The following is an 18,920-nucleotide window of genomic DNA, read 5'->3' on the forward strand; positions in this document are numbered from 1 at the left end:
GGACAAGAGGCTCACAACAGCCCTGCTGTCTCACAATCTGCCCACGGCCACACGACAAGTGGCCGCACAGATGTTAGGCTTGGATCACGCTTGCACCGTCCCCGGCAGGCCCGCAAACCAGAACAATGCTCCAAACAGTCCTGCCGACTCCCAACCCACCCAAGGCAACACGACAAGCAGCAGGGCTGATTTGAGCGTTACCTGGGGAGCGGGTCTCTCGCTCCTGACCACGACTTGGTTGGTTCTCGGACGTGAGCCCTCTCCTCGAGGACGCTTCACGGGGTGAATGGGGCAGCCTTCCCGGACTCGAGCGCGGCTTCCCTCGGGGCTGACGTCCTGCTGAGCGTCAGCCCCGAGCCAGCGGCAGCGGTACGTCTTGGGGGAATCCCGGTTGCCAGGCAATGCCTCGCAGCTGAGGAGCACAGCATGGCTTTCTTCTCCCTGGATAGGGATCTCGCTGACTACTGGGGCCAATGGTGGTGATGGGACATGCTGCAACCCAAACAGTCCCTCTTCTGTCACTTCTGCATGCTCCTCGCAGTCACAGGCTTGGTGCTGGCCCACTCACTCAGTGGCGTAGAGGCAATTTAACGAGTGAAGCACTTTTTAGCAATGCGGGGCTTCACGCAGGTTACACAGCGTTACAGAGATCTTGAAACTTTGATGTTTCTGAGCTTCCACAACAGGAGGCCATGAGAGATTCCTCAGCAGAAGATGAAATGCACACCCTTAGGCAAGACTTTGCAAAGCTGCATGAAGTTACTGCAGCTCGAGAAACGAACAGAAAATGCAAAGGGTAAATCGTGGCGTAACAACTTGCATCTGTCAAGCATTCTGAAGGGACTTGAGGGCACACGCTCGGAATAATAATTTAAACAATGGTTAAATCCTGAGTCCTGGCTCACAAACTCCCCTCTTGTTTCATTATAGAGCGGGCCCACCGAGCCATTACTCCCCCTCAACCCCTAGGGGCACCTCCTCGATTGGTGATTCAGCTGCTGTTTAACCAGTCTCGGACAGAGATGCTATCCTCTGGGCGGCGTGCAAATCCAATACTGTTTTAAAAGAATCCATTCTGATCATGATCTTCCCAGGCTACACTACACTACTATTACACTATGGCGCACAGTCTTGGAGGGAAAAGCCAAACTCCAAGCAATGTAAATCCAATACATGCTTCTCTATCTAGCCCGATTGAAGGTCATTCACCAAGGAAAGACTCCTTTCTTCAACACCGCAGAGGACCCCTGACACTGGGTGGAGGAGGGTCCGCAATCGGAGACCCCCCAGAACGATCGTCCCGCACGGAGGCCAGGCATTTTGAAGGTGGTCCTCCCGCCCAGACCAACTCGCCGGCTGTGCCGGGTGATATCGTTCCCGGGCTGGGCAAAGTTTGACAGAGACTCATCGCTGTCCAATGGAGAGGAACCAGCGAACAAGGTCCGGGCCCACGTTTCCAGAGACAGGAACCAGCAAACAAGGTTCCGGCCCACATTTCCAGAGACAATGATCTGAACTTGCCTAGGCCTCACTGCCAGTGTAGCCCTGAGACTCTGGCTATTAGTGTTATGCCACCCCCACTGGTGGCTGTGACGAGGGGGATCCGGGGACAGTTTTCTAAGGGCCACGGTGCGGGTGGTAATGGCCAACTGAGGTGACCACAACCTAATTGGAGCCCCTGCAAACCCCTCCCCGAGGGCCCATAGTGCATGGACAACTCAATACTGAGTAAGAGGGGTGGAGAACTAGTGGCAGGCAATGCCCTAGTGTTTGATATGGTGGGAAGTTGCAAGTTAGGGCAACAAATACTCCCTTTTACGAAGTGTAGGGTGAGGGCAAGTAGTCATGGAGAGGCTGGTTGCCACACGCAGCTGTATAGTTTTAATTTAAAGACCTTCATCCCATTAGGCAATGCACATGACCCCCAAGACAGGGATAGTGGAAAAGAGGCACATAACTGGATGACAAGCCCAAGATACTCCCTCTTACGTGGAGCCACACAAGCAAGAAGGAGCATAGAGAAACATGCCCATGACATATCACACCCAGGGATGTGAGACACATCAGTTAAAGGTCCTGTCATGGAATGTCAACGGCCTCCTTAAAAAGCTCAAATGTGGTGTGGTGGCTCAATACCTTAGAAGACAGCCCCCAGACCTGATATTCCTGCAAGAGACACACCTAGCAGGAAAAATAATCTAATGACTTACCAGAGAGCAGTACAGAGTACTGTCTTACTCTGGATTCACCATGGGTACAAAAAGAGTGGCGATCCTGGCCCAAAAAAATCCCCCTCCCCCATTATATAGACAGGACCTGGCGCGACCCACATTGGTGATTTATTGTAGTCTAGGGTACCAGTTGACGCATCTGCCCACTCGCCTTAAGCGTCTACGTGTCTCCCACACATTACAACAGCCTGTTTTCTTGCCAGAAACTGACACGGATATATACGTAGTGGTAGAGACTTCAGTGAGCTAATGGACTAGAGCCTGGACAGATCACATGCTGGCATGGCAGAGCTCTCTGTGGAGACCGATAACGCATTTGGGCCGAGTATTGGGCCTCTTAGATGCTTGGAGAGCTACTCACCCAACTGTCAGACAGTGTTCCTTCTTTTCCAGGACCCATAAGACCTTCTCCTGACCTGACTACATCTTCGTCCTGTCGGGGGAGTGCCCAGTCTACCTTTCGGCTAAATATCTACCAAAGGGAATCTCAGACCATGCCCTTTTACTAGTAGTGTTGGAGGCACAGGCGGGCACTAGCTGGGAGCTCTAAGATGCTGACATGGTGTGGTCTGTGTATACTGAATACTCTGAGACTGGGTGCCTTCTCCAGTGACCCTGTGGGGGGCATACATGACTGTCCCCCACAATAGGACCAAAATATAATAACCAAGAAGAACGTACAAAGGCTAGCCCTGCTGGAAACTGATATATGTGAGACTAAGCATGCACACCTCAGATCGGGGAGCCAAGCAATGCTGCATTGCCTGGAAGCTCTACAAAAGTTATGCACAGCCACAACACTCAAGAGACTGACAAAACACTGGCTCACACTACTGCTAAAACTTTACGGTGTGATGGAAAGGATGGCCACCTCCTGGCATGGCTTAGTCAATGGGAAGAAGCCACAAAATGAGTGGGCAAACTCCTGGATACTGCGGGGATGACTGATAGGGGAATAGCCAATGGTTTCTATCGTACTACCAATCACTGCACGAAACACAGTATCATGCCACCGAGGCAGGTGTGGGGGCGTTTTTGGATGAACTCCCACTGCCGTAGCTTGACGTGGCCAATCGGGATTACCTTGGCCAGGCACTCTCCCTTTGAGAGATCATGGATGTGATGCAACTGGCAAGGCCCCCAGCCCCATCAGAATACCAGTGAAATTCAGTAAACGGATGCTCTCTGGCCAAGCCCCCCACTTGCTGGCTATGTTCAGTGCAGCGCGAGATGCAGGCAAATTACCCTCCAATCTGTGACCAGCAACAACAGTGGTAAATCAAAAATTTAAGAAACCAGGGTATGCATGCACCTCTTTTAGGCCCATCCTTCTCTTGAATACAAAAGTTAAGATTCTGGTGAAGATTTTGGCACTTTAACTTGTGGAAGTAATTTCCCCCTTAATTCATAGAGACCAACCAGGCTTTATTCCCCTGACTAGACAGAATCTCAGATGCATCCACAGCTGGCTGGAGCACACAAAGGATAGCCTGGAGCCAAGAACACTACTTTACATGGCCATCGAAAAGGCATTAGACTCCATCGGGTGCCAAAACTGCTCTATAGACCACCATCTACAAAGTGATGGTCAATGGCAATTTGTCTCAGGTATTCCCATTGGGTGGTGGACCTGGAGGGGTGCCCCCTGTCCCCTTTACTGTTCCTTCTTTGTATGAAACCCATTGCATCCTGGGTGAGAGTGAGCAGCGATGTTGTGGACTTCTCTGACGTGGGAGGAGAGCTGGAGAAGGTACAACTTTGTGGTCGATGTGTTACCATACTTCTCTGTGATATCACTGCAGGGGGTACTGTCGATCTTTGCTAGCTTAGCAAAGTATGCAGAATATAAAATCACCTGGGATAAGCGTATCTTATTTTGCTTGGGGGAATGGAATGATACAATACCGATCCCGCCCAAACTTAAAAGTCACAATGGAAGGGTTCCACTACTTAGGATTGCGGTGGTAATGGGTAACTCCTTGCTCCTACAAAAAACCATAAGACACTCCAAACTAATGTATATAGGTGGAGATGGCTGCCCCTTTCTTTTATGGGTATGACATCTCTGTTCAAGATGATTTTACTGTATGTCCTAAAAAATGCCCCGTGGCCAATCCCCAATGTCTTCTTTGACTGAGAAGATACCATACTGCGCATGCTTCTATGGGAGGAAGGCATCACAAAAATAGCTTTGTGCACCCTGCAGCGCAACATATACAATGGGGGGTGTCAGCTCTCAGCTTTCGAGCCTAGTACTGGGCTGCCCAGCTGCAGCTGATACGCGAGTGGTGCTTCCCCCCCTAGAGATGACCCAGCAATGACACTGGAGAAGGGTCCTGATGGAGACCAGTACCTATCTCCACTGTATATATGGTAAAAAGCACAGGCAGTCGCTCCCTTGTCTGACAGGTGAGTCTACGTGCGGTGGAGGAGTAAAATAACACAGGCCGCCTATGGATGGATGTGAGGAATCTGGTGGGATATACAAAATGAGACTAAATGGGTAGCTCCACCTTGGGGAACATAGCTGGTGCAGAAGGGATATATGACCATGATCCCTCACAGGAGTTTCATTATTTTCAAATAAGTAACACTTTACAAGCGGAGCCTATAGCCTGGGAAACCCTGGAAGATAGTAGCCCTTTGGAGAGCAGGGTACTGGGGGACGCAATGGTAGTGAAGATGATCTGATGGATATACCAGATACTCCTAAATAGCAGACCCAATAACCTACAGCCCCTGAAGAAGAAATAGGAACTGAAAATTGGGGACATGGAAAATATTGACTCAGAAGCAGCATTGATACACCTGGTTGAGGTGGTCATTAAGGCAAGTCTAAGGCTTGTTCAGTAGAGGATACTTACCAAGGTATTCTACAACAGAAGTAGCCACCACAAAATGTGCAGAGCCCCCTTCCAAAATGTCTGACGTGTGGGGCAGCAGACATCACTTATATACACCAAGTGTGAACTTGCCCTCGTATAGTGAGCTACTGGAATGAGCCATCTGTGGCATTTGGCATTTTTTTAGCTCACTTGGAGTGAGTTTGGTCCTGATGAGAACCTCCTAAAGCAAAGAGGTTTGAAACGCGTAGGCCATTGGATAAACCAAACATCTTTTCCATCGAATGTACATTAGATCCAATAGAGGATTCATACAAAAAAATCATTAAGCGCATCAAATGTATAAAGTGTACATAACTTTTGTTTATTGAAAAAGGGTATTTTTGTCAATAATTAATGTTTGGTTTAGTAATGTATTTTTGTGTACGAGTATGAATGTAGTGTGTTTGAAATGGTGAGTCTGATGTGATTTTGTTGTGTAATTTGTGAAATCTTTTGCACAGTATTTGTGGGTTATTGTAAAAATGTTGTATATATGGATATAAAAATGATTTTTTTTTTGAAAAAACAAAATATGAATTCATAAATAAAAGGGACTAATGAGCTTAACTGATGGTTAGTTCTTACATCGGTGTAAATTTAATTTAGGAAATTGTAGCAGCATTGGCAATCGATTGTGGTTTTTGGTTAATATGTGCTCAGCCTTGCTGCATATGAGCCAGACTTTTTATTGTTATTCAACATTGGTTACACAGCACATGTTCTTAAACTTAAAGGTTTGATGGAGATGCAATTACAACAGATGAGAGAATACGGATGCTGGCTCGAAAATGGCAGCCCGGGAAGCGGTTAAGATCTGAAGATCTGGGCTCAAAAGCAGTTGATACAGATATGATCATCTTACCCTCTCTGGTAGGTAGTTCTAAATTAAATGAATGGAAAAATGTAGCATTGGTTTGTGCAATTATGTAATGATTCCAAACTGAACTCTCTGACCATGGTATTCTTGTTTCAGTTTTTTAGTGTATCCTTATAGATAGCCAATATTGTCTTGAGTAAATGTAAATGTGTTTGTATTTATATAGCACCTTCTACCCAGAGGTCTTGTAGCGCTGTATTCATACCGCTGTGGAACCCTTCCTGGCTTTCCTGTGAGATGTTCACTCCTGGGCACCCCCAAGGTGAAGCCAGGCATCCAAGCGCTGCTGGGGCAGTTGTGGAGATTAAGCAAGCTATTGCTCAGAGTCACAGAGTGGGACCCATGATTAGACTAGGCACTGAGGCGAGAATTATCAGGTCCGAGGAGATTGAATCCAAGAGCCGCTGAGGCGGGAATTGAACCCTGGTCCCGGGCCAGACCTCTGCATCAGGGTCTGCCGCTCTAACCATTGAGCCACGCTTCTAAGGTAGTATCTAAGGTTGTTGCTGACTTTGCCAAACATGAATTTATGGATCTTATTTGTTTAGTTTTTTTTTTTAGAGGAAGACATAGTCCCCAGGAGAGCAAATACATTTTGTTTCATTAAGCACATTATGTATAATATATACATTATTTTGCCTGGAATTTTAGAGTTTGTAACTTTAGATCAACAGATGCATCCTATATCATATACATGGATATGACCTATCATTCTACTTATTTGGCTTCTCTGCAATAATCTTGTAATGAAAGTTCAATTATCATTGAACAAATGTGTGTACAGAAAAGACAAAATAATAATCACCCTTTTTAGCAGGTAGCTCTTCTACAAGTTGAGTCAAACATGAATGCTCATTATGAATGTCATCATGGGATAGCTGCCTGCCCATGAGTAATGCATCTCAAAAAGAAGTTGTGAGGGTGTGAGAGTGTGTGTCTGTATGTCTCACTCCACACCAACCACAGCTCCCTCTAAACGCCTCTCACCCTATAGGGGATGGCATGTTGTTGTAAAGTGGGGCACACAGGCAAAGACAATAAAGTATATTTCCTCCTCCCCTGGGTCCAGCAAGAACAACATCCACTCCAAGTGGCTCCACCGGTACTATAGAGCTACAATATTGCACTGCTGGAGCCACTAGTTGTGAGTTGTCCTTTCTGGACCCTGAGGAGGAGGAAATATAATTTGTGTCTATATATCCAATTTAAAAAACCTAAGGATAAACATTTGGTTTGTATAGAAATATCTGTATTGCACTTGTGATGCTGCTAGGTGCAGGTTATTCTTTCTGGACCCTAAGGAGGAGAAAATATAAGTTATGTGTATATATTCAATGAAAAAAAATGATATTGTTATTGTAACAAAAATGTTATTCTTTCTATACAAACCAAACTGTACCCAAACATTAGACATTCTAAAGTTACAGTTATACCTTACATTTATAAATGACGCACCACCTTTAAATTACTATAACTGTATTTATTACTTATATACAAACCAAACGTAAAGCACCCAAACCTTAGAAATTCTAGAATTATATTTATACCTTAAATTTATCATTTGCGCACCACCTTCAAATTATTTTAACTTGCGCACCTCCATACACACTGTAGTGAACTCGGTAGCCATACTACATTCACTAAAACTGGCACCTTCTCCATGCACTGCTTATACCCTTTTGTATTATATCAGGAATGCCTTCTGAAATTATAGCATTAATAACAACACGTATGACATCACAAATCACATCATTTGTTAGAACACCGTGCATGGTACAATGGTGACTTATAGCTAATGTAGTGTAGCTACCAAGTTCACTCCACTGAGTACAGAGGTGTGCAAGTTATAATATTTTGAAGGTGGTGCATAACTTATAAATATAATATATAACTATGAATTTAGAATTTCTAATGTTTGGGTACTTTGTTTTAGTTAAGAAACCTTTATTTTTCTATACACACTAAACAAAGGTTTAAGCTTTGATTTTTTATTTAATAAGTTGGTTTTTATTTTGTAATTAAAAAAAGTGTTTCAAATCGTATAGTGAACTGTTGTCGAGGGTGGTGCTAAGTGTAGTGCTATAGAGTACAATGGAATACATTGTAGAGTGAAATAGCATACAGCGGATTAGCATACAGTGGAAGGGCGTAGACTCAAGTTGCGTAGAGTGGAATAGCCTAGCCTAGCCTAGAGTGGAGTGGCGTACAGTAGAGTGGTGTAAAGAGGAGGGGTGTAGGGTGTAATTGAATACAAGGGAGTAGCGTAGAGTGGAATACCATATAGTGGAGGGACATACAGTGGCATAGAGTGGAGTGGCATAGGGTTTTTTTTAACACACTTTATCGGTGACCGCAATATCCGGTACATCACAAACAATGTTCTGCTAGATACAGTCTTTTCGGATTTTTAACCCCGTCCCACGGTAACAGACTCATCGCAAATACACATAACCAGTTGTTTTATAGCGTTACAAATGGTATAAGTGTTACAGAGGTCAGTTTCGAGCTGGACACATGATTAAACGGACAGAATACATGAGGTAACGTCAGCGGCCCTATAAAGTTGTGTAGAATTATGTTCAATTAGTTAAACTCAAAACACACACATTCCCCCCCCTAATCCCACCCTAACCCCCTGCCTTGTCAATCCTACTCCAGCTGCCACAGTGATTACAAAGAATTAACCCCTTCGATGCTTGTGACGGAACCATTCCGTCATCAGTCACAGTTGAGCTGTGCTGATGACGGAATGGTTCCGTCACGACCACACCCTGTTCTGGAATGTCCAGCACAGGGGGGGAACTCGTGCAGCAGCCAAGGTGTTAACATTTAAAACACCTTCCCAGAGGGTACAATGGCAAGACAGTGGCACAATGTCTCTGGTAAATGGGGTAGGAGTACAGACAGTAGCCGGGCGCCTTCTAATTACAATTACTGAGACGCTGTGGCGTGTGGGGTAGATAGGTCCAGTGCCTCCAACTCGAGTATCATAGCCTCCCACTCTAAGGAAATGTGTTGTTTTCTCAGCCCTCTCTCCTCCTCCCTGTGAAGAGCTGCGCCCTCTGCCCTCCCACACTGGAGCATGTCTGACTGCCAAACAGCCACTGTTGGACACCGAGGCGACTTCCACCTCATAGTGAGCGCCCTGATCTCCAATATGAACGCTAGGTCAAGAAACTTCAACCGCACCTTTTGGACCTTCGAGGCTCTACGGAGGCCCATAAGGCAGGTCAGGGCCTTGTCCGGGCATGGCAGTTGTGTTATCGTGGCCAAGGAGTGGCCTACTCTCTCCCATGTGTCCCCCCCCAACCCCCCAGGAATCCCGCAGGCAAGGGCAGGACCACAGCATGTGAATGAAGTCCGCTTTGTCTCCCCGACAACGGGGGCAACAATGAGGAGCATCTGCAAACATGCGGTGTATCTTATGTGGAGTGAGGTACGATCTATGGAGAATCCTTGCCTGAATGAATTTGAGCCTCGCATTACGGGACACTTTTTTGGGGTGCTCTAACATGCATTTCCATGCTTGGTCTGTGATCTCCATCCCGGAGTCCTCCGTCCAGCATGCTCTTACGAAGGTGAGTGTGATTGCCGCATGTACCCGTATCCCAGGGTAGAGCCAGCGCACCAGATGCCAGCCCAGTCCCATGTAATATAGAAGATGTATCAAGGTATGCTATGGTGGTTCGATCCGCTGCAGGCCCCACATGGTTCTGATATAATGCGCCACGGTAGCGTGTAAAAGGTACAGGCGTGGTGGCGCCCCGGTAGCGTGCGTGAAAGCGTCATGATCTAGCATAGTGCCATCCCCAAAGAAGGCCCCTATCTCTTCAATACCGCTGTCGTCCAGGCCTGTGTTCTAATCCGTGTGAGTCTCCCCTGTGGTGTGGGGATGCTGAGCAGAGGGATATTTGTAGCATATGGGGTCATCGCAGACGTGTACGAGAGGGCTTTCCTCCAACAGAGCAAAGCAGTCCGCAGCAGGGGAGGGCAATCCATGGGGATCCTAGCCTTTGGTAATAGGAGAGTATGGAGTTCCCCTTGATCCAGACTTTGCGGCGTGAATCCAATCTCATTCAAATTTTGTCCCGCAGTCCAGTAGGATAACCACTGAAGCTGGCTAGCATAATAGTACCCCCGGGAATCAGGAACTCCTAGACCGCCGTTCTGAGACTCCAGCTGTAGCTTCCGGAGACTTTTCTGCCTCCGGCCCGCCCCCCAAATGAGTAGTCAGTATGGTGTTAAGTGAATTAAAAATGGATTGTTGGAGGATCACGGGCAGATTCACAAAGTAATACAATAGGTGAGGCATCATCACCATTTTAGAGATAGCGATCCGTTCCATTACTGACAGGGGTAAGGAGGACCAGAACCCCACCCTTTCACGGAGCCCCGCTATGGCCTGCCTATTATTGCCCTCAATCTGATCCTCTTGTGCCCTGTATATGTGTATACCAAGATATTTAAAGGTGGCAGCAGCTACTGGCAGGGTATAGGTGCCGAAGTGCAAGCGGGATATGTGTGGCGTTTCCTGGAAGAAGTAACCGGTAGATTTCTCTGGGTTGATGGCCAGTCCCGACAAGCGTTCAAAAGCAGCAAATATACCTGGGAGAGGGGCATTATAGCCGTTAGATCCCGTAAATATATCATTATATCATCTGCGTAGATGGATATGAGATGATGTATCCCGTCGATGCAGATGCCCAACTGGTCCACCGATCCTCGAAGGGCCAGAGCCAGAGGCTCCAGTGCCAGCACAAAGAGCAATGGGGACAGAGGGAACCTTTGTCTTGTGCCTCTGTAAACGTTGTACTGATCAGAGATGTAGCAACCAGTACGGGCCCTGGCCGTTGGGGAGTGTACAGTAGATGGACCCATTTAAGGTATGTGTCCGGAAACCCGAATCGTTTCAGCGCCGCGAACATAAAATCCCAGGATAAGGAATCAAACGCCTGTTTGAGGTCTAAGGCTATACATCCCGCATGGCGGTTGGAGTGGCATAGAGTAAAGTGGCGAACAGTAGAGTGGTTTGAAGTGGCGTTAAGTACAATAGCCTTGAGTGGTGTACAGTGCAGTAGCATACAGTGAAGTGGCGATAAGTGGAATAGCATAGATTGGAGTGGCACACAGTGGATTAGCGTAGAATGGAATGGCGTTGAGTTGAGTGGCATAGAGGGGAATAGCTAGAGTGGGGTGGCATAAAGTTGAGTGGCGTACACTACAGTGATGTAGACTGGAAGAACAAAGTGTAGTGGCATATAGTTGTGTGGCGTTCAGTGGAATAGTGTAGAGAGGAGTGGCGCACAGTGGAGCTGCGAAGTGTATGATAGTGTACAATAGAATAATGAGTCGAGTGGCATAGCGTTGAATAGTGTGAAGTGGAGTCTCATACACTGAAATGGTGTAGAGTGTAATGGCGTAAAGTCTGGTGTACAGAGTTGAGTGTCGTGCAAAGGAATAACGAAGAGTTGAGTGGTTTACAGGTCAGTGCTGTACAGTGGAGCTGCATACAGGAGAGTAGAGGGGAATTGAATAGGGTGGAGTGGCGTAAAGTGGAATATATACAGTGTTGTGGCATACAGTGGACTGGTAGAGTGGAATAGCATAGAATGTTAGTGGCATGGAGTGGAATAGCGTTCATTGGAGTGCTGTATAGTCCAGGGGCATACATAGGAATAGTGTGGAGTGGCATACGGTGGATTGAAGTGAAGTAGGGTAGAGTGGCATGGCATAGAGTGAAATAGAGTACAGTGAAGTGGGAAAGAGTGGAATGGGGGTACAATGGAGTGATACAGAGTTGAGTCGTACACACTGGAATAGCATACAGTGTTGTGACGGACAGTTTGGTACAGTGGAGTTGCATACAGTGAAGTGGCATCGAGTGGAGTTGTGTACACTCAATTAGTGTAGAGTCCTGTCCTGAGATGCCTGACCTGCCTCCAGTAAGGGAAGGCACTCTAAGTAGAGTTTTATGGTACATGTGAGGAGGTACTTCATCACTTTCTCCAGTTAGGTTAGTGGGACAATCTCCTGGAGTACTGTTTCCACTTTCATGGTCACTGTCAATCTCTTCAGAAGGGACATGATCACTTGCTGCTTGGGCTGCATCAACCTCTACAAGGGCCTCTTGGAGGCTTGTTTTTGTTATGTTTGAGGCAGTTTTAATTTTACTGGCTTTGCAGAGGTTTCTTAACTGCTTCATACTAAGATGAAGATAAGGGGTCAGGTTGAGTTCCTGGACTAGCTCATCTGTGCAAGACATTTTTAGTACAGTTGGGACATTTTTAGAAAATCGACAAAAAAAATCTAAAATACTTTGTAATGCCTAACTGACGAGTACACATTTTACATTTCTAATGCAGGGGACTTAACATAAGGTCCTAACAGTTTAAATTAGAAAATATGGAAAAAATTGTGGTGAAAGGTTTTCAAAAAATAGTTTTGACTAAAGTCAGTTGTGGATTTCTTTGTGGAATAATCCTTTGACAAAGTCATCTCAGCCTATGCAAAGTTTTATATCCCACTGCTGAATCACCAATCTAGGAAACTGGGTTTTTATGTTGTGTACCAATTTAGGGGAATACCATGCAAAAAATCCAGACTAATCTTATTGGTTTACATGGTTTTACTTTAATAAATCCAGGTGCTCTATTTGTAATAGTGTGGTTGAGCAGTTTAGACTTATCAGAGGGAAGTGTTGAACATTTGTTGTACACAAGAATCAATAAATAAGGCACACACTCGAAAAGAAATCTGAGACCAATTTAAAAAAAATTAAAAAAATTTCATTTAATTTTAGACACCAAGATCATCTGAATCAGGTAAGTACTTTTGAAAAAATGCTCAAATAAGGGGTTTGAAGGTCTGGGTCTCAAACCCAATAATGTTATCCTAAGGGATAAACATACACTGCATACATATACTTACTAACGCTTGTTGAAGTGCAAGTGGTTGTTGAAGATGCCTTTTAGAACTTAAGGTGCTTAGGGTTCAAGATCCGAAGAACCAACAGCCGTTTGTGTTTACCTGCTCTGGTGTCTCCACGTGCAGACGTGCTGCTCGCAATGGTACCCTCAAGCGCTACACGTTAAAGTGAATGGAAGGATACCTGTGACAAAAAGGCTGCAAGTGGGGACTTGGGGGCAAGTCCGGCAGAACCCAAAGGAGGGTTCGACTCATGAGGGTCTCTGAAGCAGGGGACAACATCGGTTTTCGTGGACCTGGGCTAAGGTGCAGTGGTGTTTGGCCAGATGGCCACTGGTGTTTTAGGCTCTATAGTGGTTCTTGAATAGACATAGAGAGGGAAAGAAAACAAGACAGCAGGGCCACTCTTGGTGTAGTCCTCGTCGGTCCTGAAGTCCCTCGACTGAGGGTTAGTATGTAACTAAGTGTTTTCTCACTTATAACTTTAATAGTACTTCACCAATTTAGACCTATCAAATTTTACCCTCCTAACCTCATATTCCTGTCCGTTCAGCCAGTTTCACACAGTGTCTCTTTAAACTAACTCTGCAACATCATACTCCACTCCACTGTACGCTATTCCAGTCTACGTCTGCTCCACTGTCTGCCAGAACACTGCATGCTATTCCACACTACGCTACTCCAATCTACTTTTCTACCTAATCTTGTAGAACCTGTGTTCAGCTAATGGGTGTAAGTGTTTACAAAACACATGTGCTCCTGATGCATCATAGGTGTGTAGATGTATTGAACATGTTATAAAACCTTGTATTGTAGAGCAGCTCTGTGTGCAGATGACAGCATGTTCCACACAAGTTTTTTGGTGCTGCAGAAAAAGTTTCCAAAAGGGCAAATGTTCCATGTACTACATACTAAGTATTGTTAGCAGCCTTGAGTATTAGTCAGAATCGTTTCAGCATGACAAATTCTACTTAACATAGAAGACTCTGGGGTTGGCTGCATTTGGAGTTTGGCTGTAGCCGTGCACAGCTAAAGCTCGTTTGTAGCGGAAGGTTGCATTTATGTATGGTAATTAAATATTACTTAACCTTAAATAAAAAAAAGTAGAAATTCACAGAAAAAAAACAGTTAAAGTAACGTTACAGTTAGGTGTGATAAAAACATTTTTATTTTTTTAACCTTAGAAATTCTCTGAAAAAACAAAGCAAAGTTGTTGAATTTGTCAGTGACAACATTAGTTTTTTGAAGTTTAAAAAAAACACACACCGAAATTCACTATGTATAGTTAGCAGAGCTAATGCACTGCTTATTCCCTCACATATAACTCATGACATGTTCTATGACCTAATTTATGACTTCTCAAATGATATCACTCATGACATCTTCCAAGCTTCTTTTGTACACATTGCTCTTTGAATGGGTATATCATTAGAGCTATGAAAGCAGGGAAGTAGGGCCTCCCTCTTCAGGCAGATTTCGAGTAGGGGCCTGGTAACATTATCAGTGGAAAGGAGTGCACAGCTCTCCTCCCCAGACCGATTTCTTCCCTGGATCCCTCATACTTCAAGGTGGATGCCCTAGTGCACCCAAGGCACCCGCCATACTCTTGTTGGGAGCCGCTGACCGCCCCAAGACCCCGCTGCCCCAGTCGGCATCTCCACATGAGTTTTAAAGCTTTCGCTTGCTGGGAGCGGACTTAGTGTTTGCTCCTGATTGGCGGAAACTTCAAAACTGCACCCGCCTTGCGAGAACAAAAACACAGATGATTCTGCCTGCGCCACTGTAGACAGGGAAACCACTATGTCACGTGGATGGCTCTCCGGGACATAGCTTGCGAGCCGGCACCGGGGCTATGGGGCAAGTAATGTCTAGGGACGGGCTGCATGGCCCCCCTTCTTCCTTATAGTAAACGGCCCGTGGGTGGTCTCCCTAAGGACTTGTGAGGCTTGGGGATGGGAGCCTTGCAACCCCCCTTCCCATATAAAGAAATTTTTAACCCAGGGGTGGGCTCTCCAGGGCCACCTCAGGCTCGCGGAGGGGGACTACGCAGCCCACCTCCCCTTTATGAACACAGCACAGGGTGGGCTTCCCAGAGTATAAGATTAATAACGGCAGCCCTACCCTGCCTCCTTATGTTATTTATTTATTTTTTAATTTCAGGACAGGGGCCTAAGTCCCTGAGTCCTGTGATGGCTGTCAGCAACATTTTTGCCATGTTGTTAGCAGCCAATCAAAGTGCTTGCTCCTATGGGAGCAATATGGCTCAAAGGAAATGGAGTTCCCTGGACCAATCAGAACGCTCTAGTTTTAAATTGGCTCTCCTGTCCAGATATACAAATATTTTGTCCCTTAATGTCTCAAAAACTACTGTAGAGATTTTCACCAAATTACAAAAGGCACAATCTGTGGACCAAGATCTAGCTTCCTGGCAAATTTGGTGTCATTCCGTTCAGCAGTTGTTGCCTTTGCCTTGTGTAAAGAAGTCTATGGAAAATGCATGTGGATTTTGTGTTTTGGGGCCCCTATTGTTTTCAGCCCACGCCTAACAGATCACCCCAAAACCTTCCAGAAAGGAGCTAAGGTGGATAAATGTTTTTGGAAAGTTTTGTGAAGATTCGTCAAACGAGGCCACAGTTAGTGGCAAAACCAAATAACACTCTTTTCTATATAAAAGCGGACTTAAGTATAACTACCTAGTGGTGACCGCAACTAGATATATAAACACACACACACACACACACACACATATTGTACTGTACAAATTCAGGCACTAAAATTGTTAGTTGGAGATTCCCTCTCTAAAATCATGATAGTGCAGGGGACTTAACATAAGGTCCTAACAGTTTAAATTAGAAAATATGGAAACAATTGTGTTGAAAGGTTTTCAAAAAATAGTTTTGACTAAAGTCAGTTGTGGATTTCTTTGTAGGATAATCCTTTGACAAAGTCATCTCAGCTTATGCAAAGTTTTATATCCCACTGCTGAATCACCAATGTAGGAAACTGGGTTTTTATGTTGTGTACCAATTTAGGGGAACACCATGCAAAAAATCCAGACTAATCTTATTGGTTTACATGGTTTTACTTTAATAATTCCAGGTGCTCTATTTGTGATAGTGTGGTTGAGCAGTTTAGACTTATCAGAGGGAAGTGTTGAACATTTGTTGTACACACAGAATCAATAAATAAGACACACACTCAAAAAGAAATCTGAGACCAATTAAAAAAAATATAACAGATTTTCATTTAATTTTAGACACCAAGATCATCTGAATCAGGTAAGTACTTTTGAAGAAATAACACTCTTTTCTATATAAAAGCGGACTTAAGTATAACTACCTAGTGGTGACCGCAACTAGATATATAAACACACACACACGCACACGTACACGCACGCACACGCGCACACACACACACACACACATTGTACTGTATCAATTCAGGCACTAAAATTGTTAGTTGAAGATTCCCTCTCTAAAATCATGATAACATAGTTATGGATTATAAGAGCTGCTCTTACTGATCTGCTTTGTCTTGATCCCTACACAATCAATTTACGTTTGGTATTGTCATTTTACTACAAAATTCCAGTCCTCGAACCATCCTGTGCTCTTAACCTGAAAATGTCCTGCATGTGTGCAAAATTTATAATAGTCTTTAATTAATTAAAAAAACATCTTTCTTCTCCTAATCCAAATTAGCCAATTCAATTACTCTTAATTCAATCGTAACATAAATTCAAGCTATCTGAGTCTGTGCTGCATTCCCTACATGTCTTACCACCATTTTCTAATTGATATTTCTTCCTGCAGACTCCTCATTCTAGAAATCTCCCCAGGCGTAAAGACTGGATTCTGAATTTATTCAATAATACCATTTGCTGGCGTCAGAGCTGCTTGGTTGCAGAAAAACTAACCTCAGCACCACAAGTGATATAGGTTTTAAATGTATGCTCTGTACAAGGCAGAGACATTGGCCTATTAATCTGAGAAACCACGGTTATGAAGATTCAAGAGTGGTTTGGCACTTTTTATTTTCTTCAAAAACTTTGGTTTGGTTTTTCCATGAAATGAGTCCCCTCCCTGGCCACAAGTTCTAAACCCAGTACAGATATAAGATTCATATGTCTGGACTGTCATACAACTTTCATGTCTTAGACCCTGTCTAGATACTAAGCTGGAACCTTTGTGCTTGGTTGCTGGCTAAGGAACTGACTAAGACCAGATTCCCTCATTAAGTTGCTCACCTATCCGGGAAGAGCACCAGCATCTTTCAAGAAGCAAGAAACCGAGCCAGATACATTCCCTTCTAGTTTTGGAGGAACCTCATTCTAAACTAGAAGTTACCTTTCCATTCCTTTCTTCCATTGCAGTGCACGTTGAGGCCTTTAGAGTTGCTTTGATAGAGATTTTTGCAACTTCGTCCATTCTTTTTGGAGTCTCTGGTATCCATTTACGATTTCACAACCATTCAACAAGACCATGCTTGCTGCTTCAGCCCCACTTGTCTCAAGCCTGCATGTTGGCTCCAGTTCCATTGGCTGCAGCTCAGCGTTGGGTGGCTTCAGATAGTGTGTGGTCCTGAGAGATAGCAAATGTGAGACGCTGGGATAAGTGTATGTGGCCCGACATCTGCTCCTCGGTGACTCCATTAACCCACTGTTTCCAAGAGTGGCAGAAATTTAGTCTAATAAGAACAACAGGGCAAAAATATTCCTAGCTATAGAAAATCTTTAAGGGTGGAGACTCTTTTCAGGTCAGATGAAAATGCACTGGTGTTTTCAGAGACTAAGCTCAATGCTGATGATTGTGACAACTCAAGCGCTGATCCAGAGAAGAGCTTCCCCTCAGTCACTGATTGACTGAATTTTTTGAACATTTTGTGTAGTGTTGTTCAGGTATTGTCCTCACGGTGTGTAGGATCTCACCTAAGAAGTCAGGATTGAAGGCCTATGGAGCCTGTCATCGGCTGATGTTGGTGATGGGCGCTCACCTGGTCTGCCTGTGGTGTTTTCAGCATGACCAAGACCCAAAGTTCTGCTCTGATTGCCTTGCCATGATTCCTAAGGCCTTGCGGGAGGCATCCCTAAAGCTCATGGTGGCCTGACATTCGACTTTGTGTAAAGCCAGGACTCTGTTGAGAGGAAGGTTCCTTGAGTGGTCCCGGAGTCCGAGGCTATCGTCCCTTTCCATGTCCTCTGGACACTCGGGTAAGTTGAGACAAAAAAAGGATGTCGTCGAAGAGGTCTTCAATTTCTTCTGGTTGACAACGAGATGAGGGAGCATTAATATTCAGTGCCTGGGTCCACGGTAGAGCCTACGCCTGTACTGGCTCAGCACCTTCCTGATTTTCCGAGAGCGGGAGTGACCCCCCCCCCCCAACTAAAAGGTCTTTGAGGCCATGCACCTATATTTGGGCGGTCCAGCACCTCTGTCACGCATTTGGGCCCTGTGGGGTTGGAGGGGACCCCATCTGGTTCTGCACCAGCAGCTCTGGCTCATGTGGACCCCATGGATCCATTCCAAGATCCGGACTGGCGCCTGTCATACCAACTTGACCATCACCGATGCCGGTCATGATTCCAAAGCTCCCTGCACCATCATTCCCATTGTGATCCCCAACTCCGATACAGAGCCGGATGGGCATCACCCAATGCCAACTGCGGTGCCGACAGTAGCATTGCCTCCTAGATTTAAGACTGAGCCCTATTCCCTCAGGCAGGGACTCTGGGAAGAATAGGATGGGTCACTGGACCCTGAAGAATACCAGCTATATGAGGAAGACCCCAGCATGTACTGGTTTGAGGAACTAGGTGAAGCCAATGATCTGAAAGAAACACTTTAGTTATAGATTCCTTACCTTAGAATTACCCCCAGGCGTCAGACTGGATCCGAAAAGTTTTTCGTCAGCAGTACCTTTGCGCGTTGGAAGGTGGCGTCAGTTGGCTCTGCGTTTGTCGTTGGCACCGTGCCACCAGGATGACATCGCAGTAGCTACTTAGAC

General features: G+C 45.3%; 1 protein-coding gene across 1 annotated transcript in view; it reads left to right on the forward strand.

The window, feature by feature from the left end:
* The window catches only part of ZZEF1 (zinc finger ZZ-type and EF-hand domain containing 1), a 1,733,356-nt gene that overhangs the window by 1,372,816 nt on the left and 341,620 nt on the right, over window positions 1–18,920 (forward strand). The window contains exon 47 of the mRNA XM_086954803.1: window positions 5,851–5,986. Coding sequence (XP_086810929.1) covers window positions 5,851–5,986 — 136 coding nt within the window. The remainder of the gene's footprint in view (window positions 1–5,850; window positions 5,987–18,920) is intronic.

The sequence above is a fragment of the Lissotriton vulgaris genome, chromosome 2_1, assembly GCF_964263255.1.
Source record: "Lissotriton vulgaris chromosome 2_1, aLisVul1.2, whole genome shotgun sequence".
Lineage (NCBI taxonomy): Eukaryota > Metazoa > Chordata > Amphibia > Caudata > Salamandridae > Lissotriton > Lissotriton vulgaris.